The sequence below is a fragment of the Octodon degus genome, unplaced genomic scaffold (assembly GCF_000260255.1).
Source record: "Octodon degus isolate 3935 unplaced genomic scaffold, OctDeg1.0 scaffold00257, whole genome shotgun sequence".
Taxonomy (NCBI): domain Eukaryota; kingdom Metazoa; phylum Chordata; class Mammalia; order Rodentia; family Octodontidae; genus Octodon; species Octodon degus.
This window is the reverse complement of record NW_004524833.1, coordinates 292,845-312,967: the sequence shown is the minus strand read 5'-3', so window position 1 is coordinate 312,967 and position 20,123 is coordinate 292,845. Positions and strand designations below refer to the sequence as shown.

Genomic DNA, 20,123 nt, shown 5'->3' with positions numbered 1-20,123 from the left:
ATTATTTGTTGAAACTGTACTTTCGATTTGATTTGAAACTGTCTCATTGCTATATGTTTATCAATAAAACTTTGAAAAGAAAAAAAAAAGAAAATTGTATTGCTATTATTCATCAATAAAATGAACTCACAGAACTTTGTATAGAAACTTAATTTTACAGTTTTTGTTTAGTAAAGCAAAATAGATTGAAGTTAGAAAGTAATTGACACTGCAGACCCAAAACAAGAATCTTTCATAAAGTTTTCTTTTTGTATGGAAAATACATTTTTTTTATCTTACAAATCACATAACATAACTTATTCATTGTTTGTTTATAATTTTTTTTCTTTAGCTTTCTTTGTTCAGTGTAACTTTATGTTTACTGTTTGCTGAATTGTCCCTTGTTGAAATATTGTTCATAAGAAGCATCTGAAAACCAAGGGATCTTTTTGTGTCACTGAAATGAGTTCATACTGGCCGTTTTCAGAAGAGAGAAAGTGGAAAATTGCCAAAAATAAATTAACATGAAAGCAAAGCTATGTTTTATTTTATCTTTGGGTGACTGATGATATTTTGGATAGGTGATCTGATTCCATTAAAATGACCAACTATATATATTTCATATATTCACTTAAATAACTTGATTGTGCATTGTGATTAATAGTTAAATTTATTACATGGTCAACCTAAATATTTCATGTAACTATGATGCAGAAACATATTTTATAGAGGATGAAGCATTATTTGTACCTTGACTTTGAGTGTTGACTCTGAGTGACCACTGTAAGGTACTATTATAAAGTTAATATTGTAGAGTAGCATATCTCACAGGTAAGCTTAACTTCTCCAGAAGTTCTTTATTAAAAAGAATGTATTAAATATGACATTGATTTCATTTATAGTTATAATATTTAAGACTCAATTGAGAATGCAAATTGTAAGATATATTCAAGATATTGCAAGTTCTTGTAGTCTGTAATAAAAGTCAGAGAGACACATTTTATGAGAGAGTAAGAATCGAGCAGTTCAGAGTATTTCTGGGAAAACACAGCAGTCTGAAAATCTCTCCCAGGAAAATCCTGCCTATGCTTCCAGAGTCTTTCCCACTTACTTTCTAGTAACCAGTGGTTCCCCGGGACTACTCTGACCTTCCTGAATCCCTCTCTTTTCTAGATTTCTGTAAGGTATGAGACATGCCTGTAGTCATTATTTGCTTTAGTCTCATATTATTGATGAATTCTTCCAGTCTACTTGTACTGTAAATACCCTGAAAAGGGCTCCTGTGTGTACTTGGTATTTCCCACAATCTAGCACAGTGCTGGGCACAGACTATGCACTCATTTGGCATATTATCGGTATTAACTGGAAATCTTCTCAAGGTCTAGGGTTCTGTTTGTAATTCTAAATGAGGTACTATATGGTGACTAATCTAAAGCCATGTGCTCGTAAGTGCTCATTGATTGTTTTGATTGAAATTGAAAATTCCCAGAAAGCACTCATTCAGTTTTTTAAATTCCTATGATAATGTGAATCTGAGTCCTTTTCCCTCATTTAACTTGTCATACCCAGTTTCAATTTTGATGCTTCTAATTAGGTTTTCCTTGGTTATCTCTTGCACTACAGAGGATTCTTATATTCTTCAGGTCTTCAGAAGCAGAAGCAATTCTGAAAATCTTCAGTTTGTTTTTCTTATTGCATGAAGAGGAAGAGAACCCTTGAGATTAAGTAATGTTTCTAAGGTTATCCATGAATTCATTTAATTGTGTGTGTGTGTGTGTGTGTGTGTGTGTGTGTGTGTGTGTATTGAATCCAGGGCCTTCAAATTAAGACTTTTGAAAATATTTTTGGTGACAATGTTTCACCACATCACTAAATTGCCCAGGCTGAGTTCAAACTTTCAGTCCTCTTGCTGCAGCCTCCCAGAGTTCTGGGATTACAGACATGCATCAACCCACCTGGTTACTCTGAGATTTTTGAGTCCCTTTTCATTCCATGTGGTATAGGGTCTCCTTTTTCCTAATTCTCCACCCATAGTCCTCATTTCAACTGTAGCCCTACCTTGGTGACCATTAAATATCTGTGGCTCAGTGGAGAGACCCTTCTTCCCCCCTTCCCTCTTTCTGAACCTATATTGGAGAAAATCATGGATCAAAAACTTGGTCTAGTCTTTATTTAGGGTTGCTGCTTCTAATGATTTTGCAATGGTGGCACATTATCATGATGAGGTTTTGTAACACTTCTCTTTGGTAAGCTAAGGCTATTTTTTCTTAATTTTTATTCATTTTAATGAGAAAAAATAGCAATGAAAGTTTCCAAACAGGTTGGTAGGACAGTTACAATAATTAATGCATTGCATATTGTTGTCTTCATAGTAGCTATTCAGAGGACAAGATGCAGACGTGATATCTACTCTAAACAATATTAGTATAAATCTTTCTTCTCATTTAACTAATAGAAGGTAGCTGAATAGCTACCCTAACTATTTTGTATGTACATATGGATATTTTTTTCACTATAAAATGGTCCTTTATATCCCCCTTTTTAGTTTTGTTTTGTCAGAGATGGGTGTTCAATTATTGTTAGAGAAGCTGTATTTGTAGAAGTCTTTAAAGGATCTTTTCATACTTGAAATCAGTCTAAAGATTGTAGGTACTTAAATTCAGTGAAACAGCCCAGTATAGTCCAATAGTCCATAATAGTAGTGGGTTATCAGCAGAACTGGCAATTGTCAGAAGTTGTTGACTTAAGCCTTTTGTAGCTCAGCATATTAATATGGCATTGATTTTTATACCTTGTGGTTATACTTTTCTGCTGTATGGTTAACACCAAGTTAAAGCATGACCTATATAACTAAAATTGTAACTTTTGTATCTGACAAGGTCAGTCAAATCCCCTCCAGATTTACCCTGAAACCATATAGCACCCTGTAGATCTTTTGTCAGTGTCAGCCATCTGGATGAGTCACGGCCATTGCTTGACCAATTTGCTCTCTACGAAAGCCTGAGAGAATGTTTTCTCTCCAGGTAACTCTCCTTAGGCACACTCTACATCGTTGATCACTTTGCTCTGTGGCCCCATACTCTCCTTGATCAGAAAATTTGGGATACCTCTGAGTTACAAGATGTCACAGAGCACGTTCTCTTATGTCCTGAGCCCTCTCTGACCTTGAAGGGTTAGAGCCAAAATGTTGGCTATTAAGGCTATTTTTTAAGGTTATTTTTAAGTCTTATTTTGAGAAACTTTTCAAAAACATTCATGATATTTATGATAAGTGAGGTGCTATATGTCTTAGGGATTCTGAATTTTTTTTTTTTTTTTTGAGTGTGATGATAAAATGGTTGTGCTACCAAAAGGGACCAGAATCAGGGTAGGATAGGAATTCATCACTCAGGAGTAGATCTTAGATAAGTAGCTTACTAATCCATGCTTTAAGGAGACCAAATATAGCTCTTGGTTAGCTCAAGGAATAATGTTATATGCTTACACATTTACAATGTACTTATACAATATTTTAAAGATGAATATACTGGGTCTTGGGAGATAGCTTAGTAGAATAAGTGCTTGCCCGGTAAGTTCAGGGTCCTGAGTTCAATCCCCAGTACTGAAAAAAGAAAAAGAAGATGAAGATACTGATTAAACTAGTGATTATGGATAAACTAAAGTTGTTGAACTACACACTTCTTCATATTTAGGTGTTTTGTTCAGTTAGACAGCAACCTGGATATGTTCAGAAGTGATGGATAAGGATTGGAGAGGAAGCACTTTGTTCCCTTTGCACATTTGCTCCATGGGGATCCTGACAAAGCTGTGGGATGTTCTGGTTTTTGGCAGAACTAGGGATTGAACTCAGGCCCTTGCACTTGCCAGGCAAATGCTTATCCTACTGAGTTATCTGCCCAGCCCTGTGTAGGATGTTCTTGACAGACATGATTTCTCGATTTGATAGAGAAGCAAGTCGTAGCTAGAATGAAAGAAAGTAAAGGACCTGGGGCTGGCAAGATAGCTCAGGGGAGTAAAGCACCTGCTTAGGCAAGCTTAAGCAAGTGGAGGGACCGTGGTTTGATCCCCAGCATCACATGCCATGCCAGTCCTGTCCACAAGATGGGCTGAGCTCACCAGAGTCTGGGCATAGTAATGCATGCCTATAATCCCAGCACTGGGGAGGCTGAAAGCAGGAGGTTCACCATGAGTTCAAGCTGCATAGTGAGACCCTGTAACAACCAAATACATTAAAAGAAAGAAAGACACCTGCGCTACCATATTGATTTCAGTACTATTTATAATAGCAAAGAAGTGTAAACAACCTAAGTGTCTACCAAATGATGAATGGAGTAAGAGAAATATATATATATATATATATTACACACACACAAGATGCTGTTCAACCATAAAAAGTGCAAAATTCTATTATTTGTGACAATATTGATAGAATGAGAGCTCATTATGTTAAGCAAAATGATCCAGGCAGAGCGAGACAAGTACCATGTGTTCTCACCCTTATGTGGAATCTGAGAGGTGTCGTTTATGCAGAAGTTGAGGGTGAAGTGATTAGCATAAGCAGGAGTGAGTAGGGGAAAGGAAGGAATGGGAAGAAGTTAACCCATGATTATTATATCGCAGTTAGAAGCCAGAAGTTTTGGGTTACTATTTTACAGTATGGTGACTACAAAAGAGGATTTTACACTGTATGCTTCAGAAAACTAGAAGATAGAATTTTCAATGTTTTCACCATAAAGGGATGATAAGTGAGGAGATAGATGTGTTTCACATGATTTAAATATTATGCCATGATACATGTATTTGAAAGATCACACTACCCCAATGATATGTACAGTTTTTATGTAACAGTTAAAAAAGAGGAATTTAATTAAGAAAGAAAATAGAACTGGACATGGTGGCACATGGCTGTGATCCCTGCACCTGCAGGACTGAGGAAAGAGGATCTCTGCAAGCTCCAGGGAAGACAGCTACATAGTGAGTTCAAGACTGGCCTGAATTACAAAATGAGAATGGTCTCAAAAACCAAGGGCAAAAAAGAAACTATACATGGCGACTTGCACCTGTAATTTCTGCACTCTAGTAAGCTGAGGCAGGAAGATGGCAAGATCTAGTGCAGCCCTGGGAAACTTAACAATGTAGTAATTTAGCCCTGTCTTGAAAAAAGGGAGCTGAGTGTGAAGGCTCGAGTTCAATCTCCACTACCTCAATCAATCAATCAACCAACCAATCAACCAGTCAATCAATATTAAAAAGAAAACCCAACACAAAGAAATGATAAATGCTTAAGGAAATGGAAATGCTAATTAAACTGGTAATCGGTCCACAGCACATGGAAATATCAGCACTGTAGTAATAAATTTGTACAGTTGTTAATTAAAAATAGTTTAAAAAGTCATTTGTCAGAGTAATGTGGTATTTTCAGCCTTTATATTAAATACCAGAAAATAATCAGAATCCTGAATGTTAGGGGGTTTACAGAAATAGGTTCTTAATTTGCAATATAATTTGACCTTAGAAGGATATACAATCTAATTTTGATTTGGAAAATCTTAATTCAGTTCTTGACATCAGAATCCCATAATTTAAAAAAGTCTGGGGAATTCTTTTTTGGTAAATCACACTGTAGCCTCTCCATTTCTCCGCTGCCCTGCTCCCACCTCTCAGTGAGCATAGAAGACACAGGGAAGGACCATCTGGCATAGCATGCCAGCTTTATTTGGTTGCGCTGCCTTCCACCCTCCTGTGTGGATCACCCCTCCCTTTACCCATACTTCAGAAACTAATCAAGGTGTCTCCTGTGCTCATTTATTCCCTTTGTTTCAATTGCCTTCTCAAGTAACTTTTTCCATATGCTTATATGCTTGCCTTGTGTCCCCCCCACCCCACATCAAAAATGGACTGATTGGACTGTTAGGAAAAACCATTTACTCAAGTATGTGACAAAGTGCTTCTAGAGATCCCAAACAACTTCAATTGCAGTCTTCAATTGTTATTCTCCCGTAATTTGCTGTTTATTCCTCTCAACCCAGATTGGCCTCATTCCCTTTGACACGGAGACATTAGTATTCTTCATATTGCCTGTTGTGAACCAATTTTCTTCAGCTCTTGCTAAAACTTACTAAAATGCCAGATGTCATGTTGGAAATGTGAAACCTGAAAGAAGGCCATAAATCACAAAAACAAACCAGAAAGGAAATAATAAAATTCCCTGAGTGCGATATTCTGGAGCTTCCCACCTTCAAGCCTCTTTTTTTGTTCACTGTTCTCCCTCGCCGCTCTGCTGTACGCCCCTGTCCTCCATCTTTCATGGCCCGCTGGTTTCTCACCCAAGGATTGTTTATCTTGCAGATTCTGAGCAGAGCACTGGTTCGGACTCTGAGGTGCTTACTGAGCGGACCTCCTGTTCCTTCAGCACGCACAGTGAGCTGGCGGCGGGCACTGCAGGCCCCGTGCCTGCTGCCATGTCGTCCATGGAGGAGATTCAGGTGGAGCTACAGTGTGCTGACCTCTGGAAGAGGTTCCATGACATCGGGACTGAAATGATCATCACCAAGGCAGGCAGGTGAGAAGTTTCTCTGAGGACCAAACTCGAAGAATGTCTGAAAGGAGGAGGCATTAAATTTCCCCTGCATTTTCTGGTGGTAGCTCACTGAGGCCAAAGCAAGTTGCAGTTGACTTTTCTGCATTTGGACATCTCGGTCATGTGGTTCTGTGGTGTTTACTGTGCTTTTGCTATTTCCTTCAAAGTACTCAAATCTAAGTCACTTCTATCCTCACAAATGCTTTCCATCTACAAATGTGTTTTAGGTAGTTTTGGAGGCCTATTGTTATCTCAGTATGTAAAGATTGCAAGTATTTATCCTTCCATCCAATATTTACAAAAATTTCTTCCCAAATAATAGTTTACATCTTCTAAAACATCTAAAGCAACCAGTACTTTCATAAAAACTGGAGGTGGTGTATCTTCTGAGCCCTGCTGGTAACTCCATTATATCTTATTGTTGGTATAACATTATTATAAAACTTTAATGGTAATCTGTAGAATCTACTGTAATACTACTTATCCAGGACAAGAAAAGTTTTAAAAGCACATTTTTTTTTCTTGAAATATGTACTTTCTGTTAAACTGCTCCTTTATTGGCTTCTTTCAGTTCCCCAATGTTAGATACCTGTATTGTGTTGGATACTCACTGTATACTATAGCCTTTAAACTTCATAGAAATCCTGTAAAGTGAGATTTAATTTTCCCATATATGAAGGAAGATGCAAAGGCTGAAAAATATCTATTAACTTCATGAAGTCACAGGAGTAGTAAGAAGAAACTCACGAGTTCTACATAAGTGTGTGTGGCTCAAAAACACTAGTATTCCCCACTTAGAACTCTTCATTATTACTGATGGTATAATTATAAAGAAGTGATTGTAATTATTGACCTATGGATTGAAAATAAAAATCATTTAGACAAAACTAAATTTGGACTAGGTTTTAGTACAAATAAAGCAAATAAGCAAAACAATTATGCTACCTTTATATTTTCAAGAACTGGTGTGCACCACATTGCTAATAAGCTGTTTGCATGAACATGGCTTTTTAAAGTAAAAGAATACCTTGATGGTCTATGTGCATATGAAGAAATATTCATGTATAGTAAGATATCACAAAAATGTGAGATTAAAATGAACCTAAAGGGCCAGGGAGATAGATGGCTCAGTGGAATAAGTGCTTGCCTGGGAAGTGCAAGGTCCTGAGTTTGATTCCTGGTACCACAAAAAAGAATTGTAAATCCCTTTAAAAACATAAAATAAAATGAACCTAAAGTTTTCTGGAACTCTCCTCTCTAATTTTTTCCCCATAATTTTATTGAGAAACAAATAGCAATGAGACAGTTTCAAGCCAAATTGGTAGGACAGTTTCAATAATTAACACCTTGCATACATTCTTCCTAGTGGTTAATTGCTGTAAAAGATGTGGACATGATATCCTATTTATAAACACTATAAGAACAAATCCCTCCAATCATTAGGAGAATGTAACTATATATCTATATATGCTAACCATTTTGAATACGCAGATCCAAAATGGACATTCATCTGTTTCATCTGTATCCCCGTTTTTTGTTTAGTTCCATTATTTGAATATTATAGGTGTGTTAACTCAGCAAAATATTCTAAAACAGTCCAGTAGTCCATGATAGTATTGGGTCTTCTGATTCACTGGCAATGTCAGAAATTGTTGACCTGAGTCCCCTACAGCTCAACATAACAGCATGGCTTTACTTCTTCCTCCTTTCTAACTTATAGCAGTGAAAAAAAATATCAAAGGGTTTCTCTTTCTTTCTTTCTTTCTTTCTTTCTTTCTTTCTTTCTTTCTTTCTTTCTTTTTATTTTTGTATTTTAGGGAAGGGTCTACAGGTTATTCAAGGTCTCACTACTAGATTGGACTCATAGTGATCGCCTGTTTACAGCCTCCAAAGAGCTGGTATTACAGGCACGCGCCACCATGCCCAGTCTCAATTGCTGGCTCAGTGTTCTCTGGGGGTGGGACAAGCATGGCAGGCCTAGGGATTGAACCTCTGGCCCCTGTGTCTCCTTGCAGATGCTTTAATCCACTGAGCTATTTGGTACTGGGGATTGAACTCAGGAACTTGAGCTTGCCAGGCAAGTGCTTATTCTACTGATCTATCTCCCCAGCCTCAAAAGGGTTTCTTAAGTACAAAAAGTTTGAATAAGCAAACTTACTTATTCAATTGAATTACTTTGAGTACCATCTCTTTCTTTTTGTTTGGATTTTAGTGTTCTCTTCTACATTTCATGGTGGCAAGGTGTAGAAGAAAGCAAAGTACTTCAAAGAAAAGGTCTCTTTTTTTTTTGAAAAGAGACAAAACATTATAACTTTTGTCTATGAAATTTTCTAGTTTTATTTTGGATTTTTACCATGGTTTTGGGTCTCTGTGCTCCAGTAATCCTTATTGCTGACAGAACTCACTCATTCCTGCAATTCTGAGTTCAATACATTTAAACATCTACCTGCTAACTCTCTGGTGACTCATTTCTCAATTTCTTCTACATATTTCTTTTTCCAAGTTCACCTTGATCTTGGGAAATTTGTTCTCCAAGTTCACATATTTTCTACACAGACTCACAGTTTATTTTTTGCTTACATTGAAGTCCCTTATTTAGGTTTAGAAGCTACATTGCATTTCTGTATTATATTACCTTAGCTGTTACTGTTGTTGCATTAAAATATTGTTCAGATAATTCTAGGACAGTGTAGAGAAATCCTAAAAGATTACATAGCTGGGCACAGTGATGTGTACCTATAGGTTCAGCTGTTTAGGAGGCTGAAACAGGAGCATCAAAAGTTTGAGCAACTGAGCAACTTAATAAGACTGTCCCAAAATAAGAAATAAATGGAGCTGAAGATGTATTTCAGTGTAAACACCTTGATTCAATTTCTAGTACTGAAAATAGAGGCTTTCTCTTCTATCAACTTTCTTCATTCCTCTTTTTCCCTAGTGGGTTTCATTCTTCTCACTTAAAGGTCCTTTTCACACAATTCCAATTTTCATTTTTTGTTAGTTATGCTGCCTTTGTTTCTCTGCTCTCTCTGACCACTTAGAAGATCTTTGTCACCATCTGCTTATTCACACATCCCAAACTGCAGTTGTGGTGATTTAGGACCACTGCAGTCCTTATAGCCCTTGCATTTTGAATGTACCAGCACAATCTCTGTAGTCAGCACCATGGACAGAGATGCTTATAGGGATTAATGACTTGGAAAACCAAAAGAACTTTTGTAAATTTAGCAATGTAATTAAATTAATTATTTCTTGTACAGAATGGTATGAATTCATTTGATAGCCTGTGATAAAGTATTGGCCCCTCCCAAACAAAAAGAAAAATGATTTCAAAGTTTTTAAGAAAATTCAAACTTAGAATTTTGAAGCTGTGGAACACCATGAAGATTATGTTTTCCTTTTTCTTGATTGATAAGTGACAGCGATAGAGCTAAATGACTTATCCATAGTCACATTTCTCACTAAAGAGATGAGGTATCCTCTTCAAGAAAGTAATATAACTGTCCCAGACAGTTATTTAACTTAAAAACATTAAAGCCCATGTTTTAGAAGTCATCCTGAAAAAAATTCATCTCTTTCAATGTAATGCAGCATCTGGGGGTGGCTGAGAAGAACCACATTTTCTTAACACAAGTAGTATGGGAAAGAAATTCCTTTTTATTGCTGGGAAGATGCTTTTTTTTTTTTTTTTTGAAGATGCTTCTCAATCATTTATACATGCAGAACAATTGGAATTGGCATTAACAAAGTAATTGTTGATCTGAATTTAAATTTATAGACCAAGATTTATAAGTATTGTAAGTTGTAAGTTTTGAAAAGAATGAAAGTGAATCAAAGTGCCTTGCCTTACCTATAGTGAAGGCAGACTTAGTCATTAAAAGTGACCAACCATTACACTTCATTAACTTTCCATAAAACCAAAGCGTAAGACTTTCAAATTAAGCATAAGGGAGGGAGAGAAAAAAAATCTAAAAGGATTTACAGAAGCTTAACAGAAGCTTCTGAAAAGAATAAAATGGAAAAGGAAGAATGTTGTATATTAATTATTATTTGCAATTATTTAAGAATTAGCCATTATCCATATTAAAGGTCTGTGCTAGCTCCTGTTTCTCTCCAAACTAATGATGATATCACTGACCTTGAGCCAGGGGACATTTTCTTCTTGGGTTGCTTTTCCCAGATAAGTAGTGAATGTGTGATTTTCAGAGAAAGCCTCTTGCGCAATCAATGAGTACACATTTGCAAGATGGCTGTCTGAGGTCAGTGTATGGTCTACGGCTGTGAAATGGAGCAGAGCCAATTAGGCCATATGCGGATCAAGCCTCTGACCTTGACCTCATTAGCACTGTGCTCTGCCCAGCTCAACTAACTAGCCCCAGATGGCCAAGCTTAATGCAGTGTTTTGTGTACAAGTACTCTAGAGCTCATTCAGGGCAACCCAAGTTTCTGCGTTGTGCATATTTTAAATGTCTGGCTTGATGCTAAAGAGCTTGATGTTTTTCTTTTTCTTTTTTTTTTTTTTCCTTATGGATAAAGAAGAATGGTGAGCTTTATTCTGGACTTGTTGAAACTCAATACCTCTTTGGGCTGCTCCCTCTCCTCCTCTCTTCAATTATGAGAGAAGTTGTAAAGTGCCACATCCTGACCTCACTTGCTTTGGCAAGTTTAACAAGCATTGTGGTAGAAACAAGGTACTGCCCAGAGGCCACTAGAATTCATTTGGAATTTGCTTCCTATTCCTCAGGGTCCTTCCTCTGACACACACGTTGACAGCCTGAGAATTTGCAGAATTTTTTCTGCAGTCTAATGCACTGAAAAAAAAAAAAAACTTTGGTTGCCCTTTTTAGGGGACTAGTAGCTCCTTTATGTTTTTTCTTATTTTTCTTAATAGATTTTTTTTACAGTGGTCTTTTCAAATAAACTTAATCAGCCAAAATATTTTATAATCACTTACTATGAACTGATAATTTCCCAGGTAATGAGTATAAATTATTGTGTCTACCTTTAAAAAGATTATAGGTAATTTATATATAGACACACTTATTCGCATACCTATATATACTATATATGTTACATTAAAAGTTAAGCTAAAATATAAGGCAGGCTATGATATGAGTCCTTTAAGTGTAGGATCCATTAAATGGCTCAATTTATATTATGAAGAGATGCTATTTCAGCAATAGAAGTCTCCACTACAATTTATATAATTTCTAAAGCATCAGCCCATGTTAAGAATTATAGGACATTGGACTTTAATATATTCTTGGAGGACCTAATAACAAGACACTCTTGTGGATTTTACTCCACTACTTCTCCCCTCTCCTGCCTCATTATTGCCTTATTCCCACAGGAGGATGTTTCCTGCTATGAGAGTAAAAATCACTGGCCTGGATCCACACCAGCAGTACTACATAGCAATGGACATTGTGCCGGTAGACAATAAAAGATACAGGTAAGAATGATTCTGTGAAATGGAATTGTGAGCATCCTTAGTATTTCAAAAGTTTTTTTACTCACTATGGGAAGTGTTTTAATATTGTACCATGCACAGAGAACAAAGAAAGCATGTGCCAATGGATTGTGGCCCAGAACCAAGCAGGATGGAGCAATTAGAGACAGAGATCAGGCTCAGGAACAGTTTGATCTTCAGTCTTCCTCATGCCTCTGGTTAGACTGAGATGCTATAATGCCTTCCAGGGCAGCAACGGTTAAATAGATCTTGAACCTAAAATTAATTAGTCAACATTGTAAGTGATTAGTATATTTAAAACTAAATCAGTTGAGTACGCCCAATCTATATGCCCAACCTGGTGTACAGAGAATTAGGTAAGACTTCTAGAAGAGTATCTCATTTGGGAGAAATATTACCTTAAATTTGGGCGTGATGAAATATTCTTTTTTTCTTTTTCTTTTTTTTTTGTGGAACCAGGGATTGAACTCAGGCCCTTGCACTTGCCAGGGAAGTGCTTATTCTACTGAACCATCTCCCTGGCCTGAAATTTTCTAAATAATTTTATCTCAAAGTCGTTAAAAATCAGGGTAATCTCTAGGTCTCTTGGATGGCTTATATGTGGTTCTTACAAAAATGTTATGATTTATTTGATCACAAAAAATGTTTATTTGCTCTCTTGAGATATCAGCCAAATCAGTTAATAATGCATCATTTTTGAAATGATTAGAATCTGCAAATTTGGCCCTGAATCTATGAATTTGAAGGTGAGAAATAGATAGAGAAGGCTAGGGCTTATATGGTAGTGGGAGAGAGTGGGCTGAGAGAGACATGTTCTGAATTGTAGGGAGTTTCATTTGGACAGAGTGTGTTTGTTTGCTGGGATGCAGGTCCCCTGAGATCCTTCAAAACTTAGCAATGGGAAAGATGGCTCTTTGGAATTGTGGGAAAGTTGGTGATGTCTGAAAACTTGACTTCTGCTACCAGGAACATCTCATGCCTAGTGACTTCGTGGGAAAAAGTGTGGAAGATGGTGCATTTCAAAACTAGACCTAAGAGAAAAAGGGCTAGCTGAGAGCACTTAGTGGTCTTCTGGGAATTGTTGCACTAAGTCAAGGACCTTCCGCTCTCACCAAAATGTCTGCATCCAGACTTGCAGCAGTGAAACGGTTAACAAGCAAGAGGCTTGGAGGGTCTCTGCACATGGCTACATTTTATAGGACAATATGGAAGATGTTTTTAATAAGGAGCAAAATCCTGAACAAGTGGCCAAAAGATTATATGGTTTGCATTTGAAAGGTGAAAGGTTGCAGTAAAATACCCTTGTCTTAGCTACACACGTGGGCTCAGCATGCCTGTGTGCACACAGGGGTGCGCGGCAAAGAGAGGCAGAAGAAAGGAAAAGGACTGTGAAAATGCTTTCCCTGTGAAGGCCGTAGCTTTGATCATTAACACAATGCCTCCCTGTCCTCCCCCTTGGCCCCATTGCCCATTTTCATCTCTATTTCATTTTCCCTCATCATCTGCCATCGCTTTTCTCACTTATGTGCTCCATCTTGGTGGCTTCTTTCCTTACTTCTCCATTCTTATCATCTCTTTGTCTCCACTGGTTTGCTGGATCTTTGCTTTTCTCTCTGCTTTTGTTTTTGAATCCTCTATTCTTATTTTAGGTATGTGTACCACAGCTCCAAGTGGATGGTAGCGGGCAATGCCGATTCCCCTGTGCCTCCGAGGGTCTACATACACCCCGATTCTCTAGCTTCTGGAGATACCTGGATGAGACAGGTGGTCAGTTTTGACAAACTCAAGCTGACCAACAATGAATTGGATGATCAAGGACATGTGAGTTAAAGTCTCATATTCCTCTTTGATCCTCTTCCCCTTTTTACTTTAGAGCTGACTAGCCCTAGGCTTTATTTTTATTTTTTTATTTTTTTTCTTTTCAAAGTTTTATTGATAAACATATAGCAATGAGACAGTTTCAAATCAAATCGAGAGTACAGTTTCAACAAATAATACACTGCATATATTCTTCTTAGTGGTTAATTGCTGTACAAGATGCAGACTTGTGATACTACTTACAAACACCATTAGAAAAAATCATTCTATTCATTAAGAGAATGCAACTATATATCTATCCCAACCACTTTGAATACACACATACAAAATGGACATTCATAGTTATATCCCATTTTTTTAAGTTCCGTTATTGAATATTATAGGTGTGTAAACTCAGCAAAATATTCTAAAAGAGTCCAATAGCCCATAATAGCAATGGGTCTTCTGTTTAACTGGCAGTGTCAGAAATTATTGACCTGAGTCCCCCACAGCTCAACATAACAACATGGCTTTACTTCCTATATTTCGTCTTCATACTTTTCTACTGGATGGTTAAGACCAAGGTAAAGCAGGACCTGTGCAACAAGAGTTGTAGCTTTTTGGTCTGAGAAGGTCAGTGAAATGCCCTTAGGATTTATCCTGAGATCCTGTACCTCAGATTGTAGAACCTTTGTCAGTGTCAGCCATGTGGATGAGTCACGGCCAATGCTTGGCCAGTGTGCTCTCTGTGAAAGCCTGAGAGAGTGTCTTCTCCCCATGTGACTCTCCTTATAGCCCTAGGCTTTTGCAAATAGATAAAATTAAAATTTCTAGGCCACTTTATGTCATTTTAAGTAAATAATCCTAAAAGTTCAATGTAACTTATTACAAGTCTAATGTTGAGCAAACATCTCCTGTGTGTTTATTAAACAAAATATGTTTGCTGCAAGGCCTTGAAGTCCAGTCATAGAGGCAAGAAAGAAACACAAGCAAGAAAAACTAACCAAAGGTGAAAGAAATCCCAATATTCAGTAAAATAACTCACACAACATACACTAAGGGAAATGAAAATGACATTGTGGCTGATTTGTTAAGAAATTTATAAATTCACGAAGATGAAGTCTCATGACTCTTTGGTTATAATTGGAACAACTGATGTTATTTATTCATTTCTGATAATAAAATATGCACTGAATTTTCATTAATGCCAAGCACTAAGAAATGATGAAGAAGCCAAAATCATGGCTTCTATAGTCAAGGAAATGACAGTTTTCATTTTTTAATATTTTAATAGTATTATTGAAAAAGAAGTAGCAATGAGATAGTTTAAAAACAGGTTACTAGCACAGTTATAATCATTAATACACTGCATATTGTTGTCTTTGTAGTAATTATTCCTAGTACAAGATGCAGACGTGATATCTTGTCTAAACACTTTTAGTTCAAAACCTTCTCATTGAACTAAAAGAAAGTAGCTGTATATTTATGCTATTTTGTATATACAGATATATATTTTTTCCACTACAAAATGGTCAATTTATATCCCTTTTTTGTTTACTTTTCTCAGAGATGTGTATTCCATTGCCATTCATATATTGTAGGTGCATGAATTCAGCAGAATAATCCAATATAGTCCAGTAGTCTATAATAGTAGTGTGTTATCCGCAAGCCTGGCAGTGTCAGAAGTTGTTGACTTCAGCCTTTTACAGTTCAGCATATTAACATGGCTTTACTTTTTATACCTTGATTTTATACTTTTCTGCTGGACAGTTAAGACCAGGATAAAGCAAGACCTTTATAACAAAAATTGTAACTTTTGTATCTGACAAGGTCAGTCAAATCCCCTCAGGACTTACCCTGAAACCCTGTACCACACTTTGTAGTTCTTTTGTTAGTGTCAGCCATGTGGATGAGTCACGGCCATTGCTTGACCAATTTTCTCTGTGAAAGCCTGAAAGAATGTTTTCTCTCCATATGACTCTCCTTAGGCACCCTCTACATTGTCAATCACTTTGTTCTGTGGCCCCATAATCTCCTTGATCAGAAAATTTGGGACACCACTGAGTTGCAGGATGTTACAGTATAGGTTCTCCTAGAAACGACAGTTTTCTGATGAAGTGAGAACATATGTATACAACTCACAGTCAGATAATGTAAACAATGTTCTTAAATTAAAAGACAGGTGCAAATAATAGCTCGTAGAATTTAAATACACCATGCTAAAAATTTACATCTGGGAGGGAGTCCTTGTAGAAGTCCTGAGAACTTTCAGGTGGATATATCATCTAATACTAGAAGTCTTTCAATAGTCTTCAAATTAAAACAGATATATTTTACCTACCATTTATAATAGGGATATCCTACTATATATTTCCATGCAATGTCATCCATTGATTTAATTCTTCCTCCAAGGGGCAGATGTACTAACTTGCAGCTTCTTGTACATCCTACCCCCAATCCTGAATATTCCCACAATGCTTCTGTCTTGTGATTTATTTTGCATGAAAACTTGAAAAGATATAGGGACCTTGAAGTCAAGCCTACTACATTTCTTCTTCTCATTTCAGATTATTCTGCACTCTATGCATAAATACCAGCCTCGCGTTCACGTGATCCGCAAGGACTTCAGCAGTGACCTTTCCCCCACCAAGCCTGTCCCTGTGGGGGATGGTGTGAAAACCTTCAACTTTCCTGAGACTGTGTTCACCACAGTTACAGCCTATCAGAACCAGCAGGTAAGAGTCTCCTTTTGAGAATCTTCTGCTACATCTGCTTTATAAGAAGGTTATTCTTGGTTTTCGTAACATAGACACAGTCCTTGTCGATGGCACTGAAATGTCAGAGTGACAGACACTAGTCTTACACTACTCAGGGGCCATTGGAGATGCCAATATGGTAATGCTTTGTGACAGCTGGAAAAGTCTACATTTAGATCAGAGACAAGATCCTTCCTTGATCAAGGGGCCCAAACCTCCTAAGAGTTATTTTCATGTTTCTCTGTACTTGCATCTGTGATCATGATCTCTACCACATACCATCAATTGCTCCCCCTCATTTGGAATTCCTTTGCCAGCACTGATGCTGGATTCATACTTTCCCCTGTTACCTGATGTCATCTGTGTACCCCTCCACCAGGCTGTAATCAAAGTCATTGAGCCCTGAAACTGTTTAAGACTGCCACTTCCATTTAAACTTTCAGACTAGATTTATCTCCATGCGGTCACCAGCCACACCTTAAGATCTGTAAGTTTTTATGTATCTGATATGCTCATTTATTCTACAAATACTTATTGAGAAATAGCCATGTTCCAACATTAGATAAATAGAGCTGATTAAAGAGCAAAGATGATTCTTTTCCTGAACAAAAACTTTTTACTTGAGTGAAAGACGCATAAATATGGAATGATAATGCAGTGGGTTGCTTCAATGGCAAACACGTAAACAGAGTATTTCTTGGTATGGGAAATGAAGATTTTCTGGGAGTGCTGGTACTTTTTCTGATCTCTCTCTCTCTTTCTCTTTCTCTTCTCTCTGTCTCTCTCTGTCTCTGTCTCTCTCTGTCTCTGTCTCTGTCTCTCTCTCTCTCTCTCTCTCTTTCACACACACACACACACACACACACACACACACACACACACGAACTAGCTAGACTAACACAGGAGATACATGGATGGGGAAGAGCAGGAAACCACCTGGAGCTGTTTTTGTCATTCTAAACATTATTTTTCTTTTGTTTTTATTTTTTAAATTTATTTTTTATTAGTACATGTTTGTCATACATATGGGTCACATTCATTATATTTCTACCTGTACAAAGTATATTTGAATTGTATTTTTCCCGCCTCCTCCCCAGCCTGTAGCTTGTCCTCCCTTCTCCACTTCGTTCTTTTATTTGAGGAGGGTAGCTAGATGGATTTACAATGATCTCTTCTTATGGAATTCCCAAAGATTTGCATGTGGAGCCCACAGCCCCATTTTATCATGCAAAACCTAAGGTCTTGCCTTATGTCATGCAAGTGCTCTGTCATTGAGCCACCTTCTTAGCTCCTGAAACTTTTAAATTTAGTACACTTTAACTTGTATTTTATTTTATCTTTTGGCAAATTGTCTAATAAAAAGGATCATGCAGTAAGTTCTTTGAGACAGCTAAGAAATTTTTGTCTTGCTTAAGAATTCACATGCTTTTATTGGGGAGCATTTGGAAGCCCAATAAACTTGTACTACTTTGCATAACACCTTTTCCACTGAACACTCTATTTTGTTCTTAAAGCAATTGAGGAAAATGTGCATTTGCTAATTATTTATTGAGCACTTCATGTGTGTAAAGCAGGTAAAGCCGAGTTATGTAGGCTTTGGTTTAAATGGATAGCAAATTTCTTTTATGGTGTGTGTGTGTGTGTGTTTTAGTGAAGGGTCTACAGGGTATTCAAGGTTTCAGTACTAGATTAGACTCATAGTGATCCACCTGTTTACAGCCTCCAAAGAGCTGGGATTACAGGTGTGTGCCACCACACCCAGTCTCAATTGCCTCTCAGCACACCCCAGGGGCAGGCCGCCAGGCTCAGGATTGAACCCCTGGCCCCTGCATCTGCTTGCAGGTGCTTTAATCCACTGAGCTATTTGGCTGGCCCTATGGCATGTCTAGTTAGCATTCTTTACACGTTCCTTACCTTGAGAAGGATTTGCTATAGGACAAAGCCTAAGTCCAGGAAATATTAAGTGCTATATGATTGTCAGACCTTCTTGACAGCTCTAAAGTGTTACCAACTTGAGATTTTCTTTATGGATGCCACAGTTGATTTAAGGTAGGGAAGGAGGTTTAGTTCGCTTTGAATTCTATTTAAAATCTATTTAACCACCTCAAAATCCTTAGGTGATAAATTGCAGATGCCACTAAGTGGCTATGTGGAAAACTCAGCCATCATTTTTAAATCTCTCATACAACAATATAGATATATATCAACAATATAGAGACAAGGCCTTTGGAACAACTGGAAATGGGATTAACAGTGGCTCAGAAGAGGGTGAGTTAGGGTCAGCTCTTAGAGTAACTGAATGGGCTTTCTCCAAGACTTCCACACCTATCGTTAGTTTCCCATGAAGGCATGATGTGGTTAGGGATATTCCCACTTTAGGACTTAATTATAGAACTAGCTAGGATTTGGAAGCATGGACACAGGATCAGCTCATGGAGGTCAGGTCTAGAGGCTAGGAGAGCTGTTCTGTAGCCCAAACTGAAACTTGGAGGTTACAGCTTTGACATTGGGAAAGGATCAAACAGGGGCAGCCCAAACTCCTTTCCTGTCCTCTACTCTCTCATAGCGGTGTTCTAGCATCTGAGTATATTCCACTCAGACAAATACTTTGTCTACTTCTGGACTGGGATGAGGGCTAGATGCCATGCTTCAAGTCATGTGATCTGGCAGCAGATAGATCTACCTTGTTGACTTCTGACTTTATCAATGAAAAATTACATGGTTATTAACTTTTTTCAAATTACGATATTTGGTTTTAGAGTGTGTCTGCCTCACCTAGTTATGAGAACCAGACAAGGAAACATGCATGAATTCATAGACACAAATTGATATCCACTTAACAGTAGGCCCCGTAGCTGTGCCTACAGAGGAATAGAGGAGAACAATCTACGGAGAGAAGATCAAAGGACAAATTGTTCATTAAAAAAAAATTGAGTTTTCACATGCCAAGAACATGCTCTTAACCACTGAACTATGCAGGAAAAAAGGGAAAAATGTTCGTGTGTATATGAATATAGCTTGGATAATGGTACTGCTGATTTCTGCTCATCTATTGGAAAGACCAGTTAATTCTTAAATTTTATTTATCTAATTTTCTTCTGTTTAATTTCTTATAACTTAAAAAAAAATTGTTTACTAGTTTGCCAGTTAGTGTCTGCCTGGCTAAACAACTAATTTGAAGATAACTTTATGCAATGGAGCAACAACTGTCAAATTCCTATTACTTTTTTTAATGAAATTTTTTATTGTTTCTAATGTTTTTCTTTTTTTCTTTTTCTTTTTTGTATTTTTAGGGAAGGGTCTACAGCATGTTCAGGGTCTCACTATTAGATTGGACTCATAGTGATCTGCCTATTTATAGCCTCCCACGAGCTAGGATTACAGGCGTGTGCCACTATGCCCCGTCTCAGCATACCCCATGGGCAGGGTCAGCATGGCAGGCCTGGGGATTGGAGATCGAACCTTGTGCCCCTATGCCTGCCTGAAGGCACTTCAATTTGCTGAGCTACTTGGCCAGCCCTGGTTTTTTTTTTTTTTTTTTTTT

The 20,123-nt window shown here is 37.4% G+C and overlaps 1 protein-coding gene across 2 annotated transcripts in view; it reads left to right on the top strand.

Moving 5' to 3' along the window:
• Tbx15 (T-box 15) overlaps positions 1-20,123 on the top strand; it is a 132,539-nt gene that overhangs the window by 63,458 nt on the left and 48,958 nt on the right. For both annotated transcript variants that reach the window (XM_004646169.3, XM_023706470.1), the window contains exons 2-5: positions 6,328-6,541; positions 11,907-12,008; positions 13,676-13,847; positions 16,391-16,558. In XM_004646169.3, coding sequence (XP_004646226.1) covers positions 6,328-6,541; positions 11,907-12,008; positions 13,676-13,847; positions 16,391-16,558 — 656 coding nt within the window. The remainder of the gene's footprint in view (positions 1-6,327; positions 6,542-11,906; positions 12,009-13,675; positions 13,848-16,390; positions 16,559-20,123) is intronic.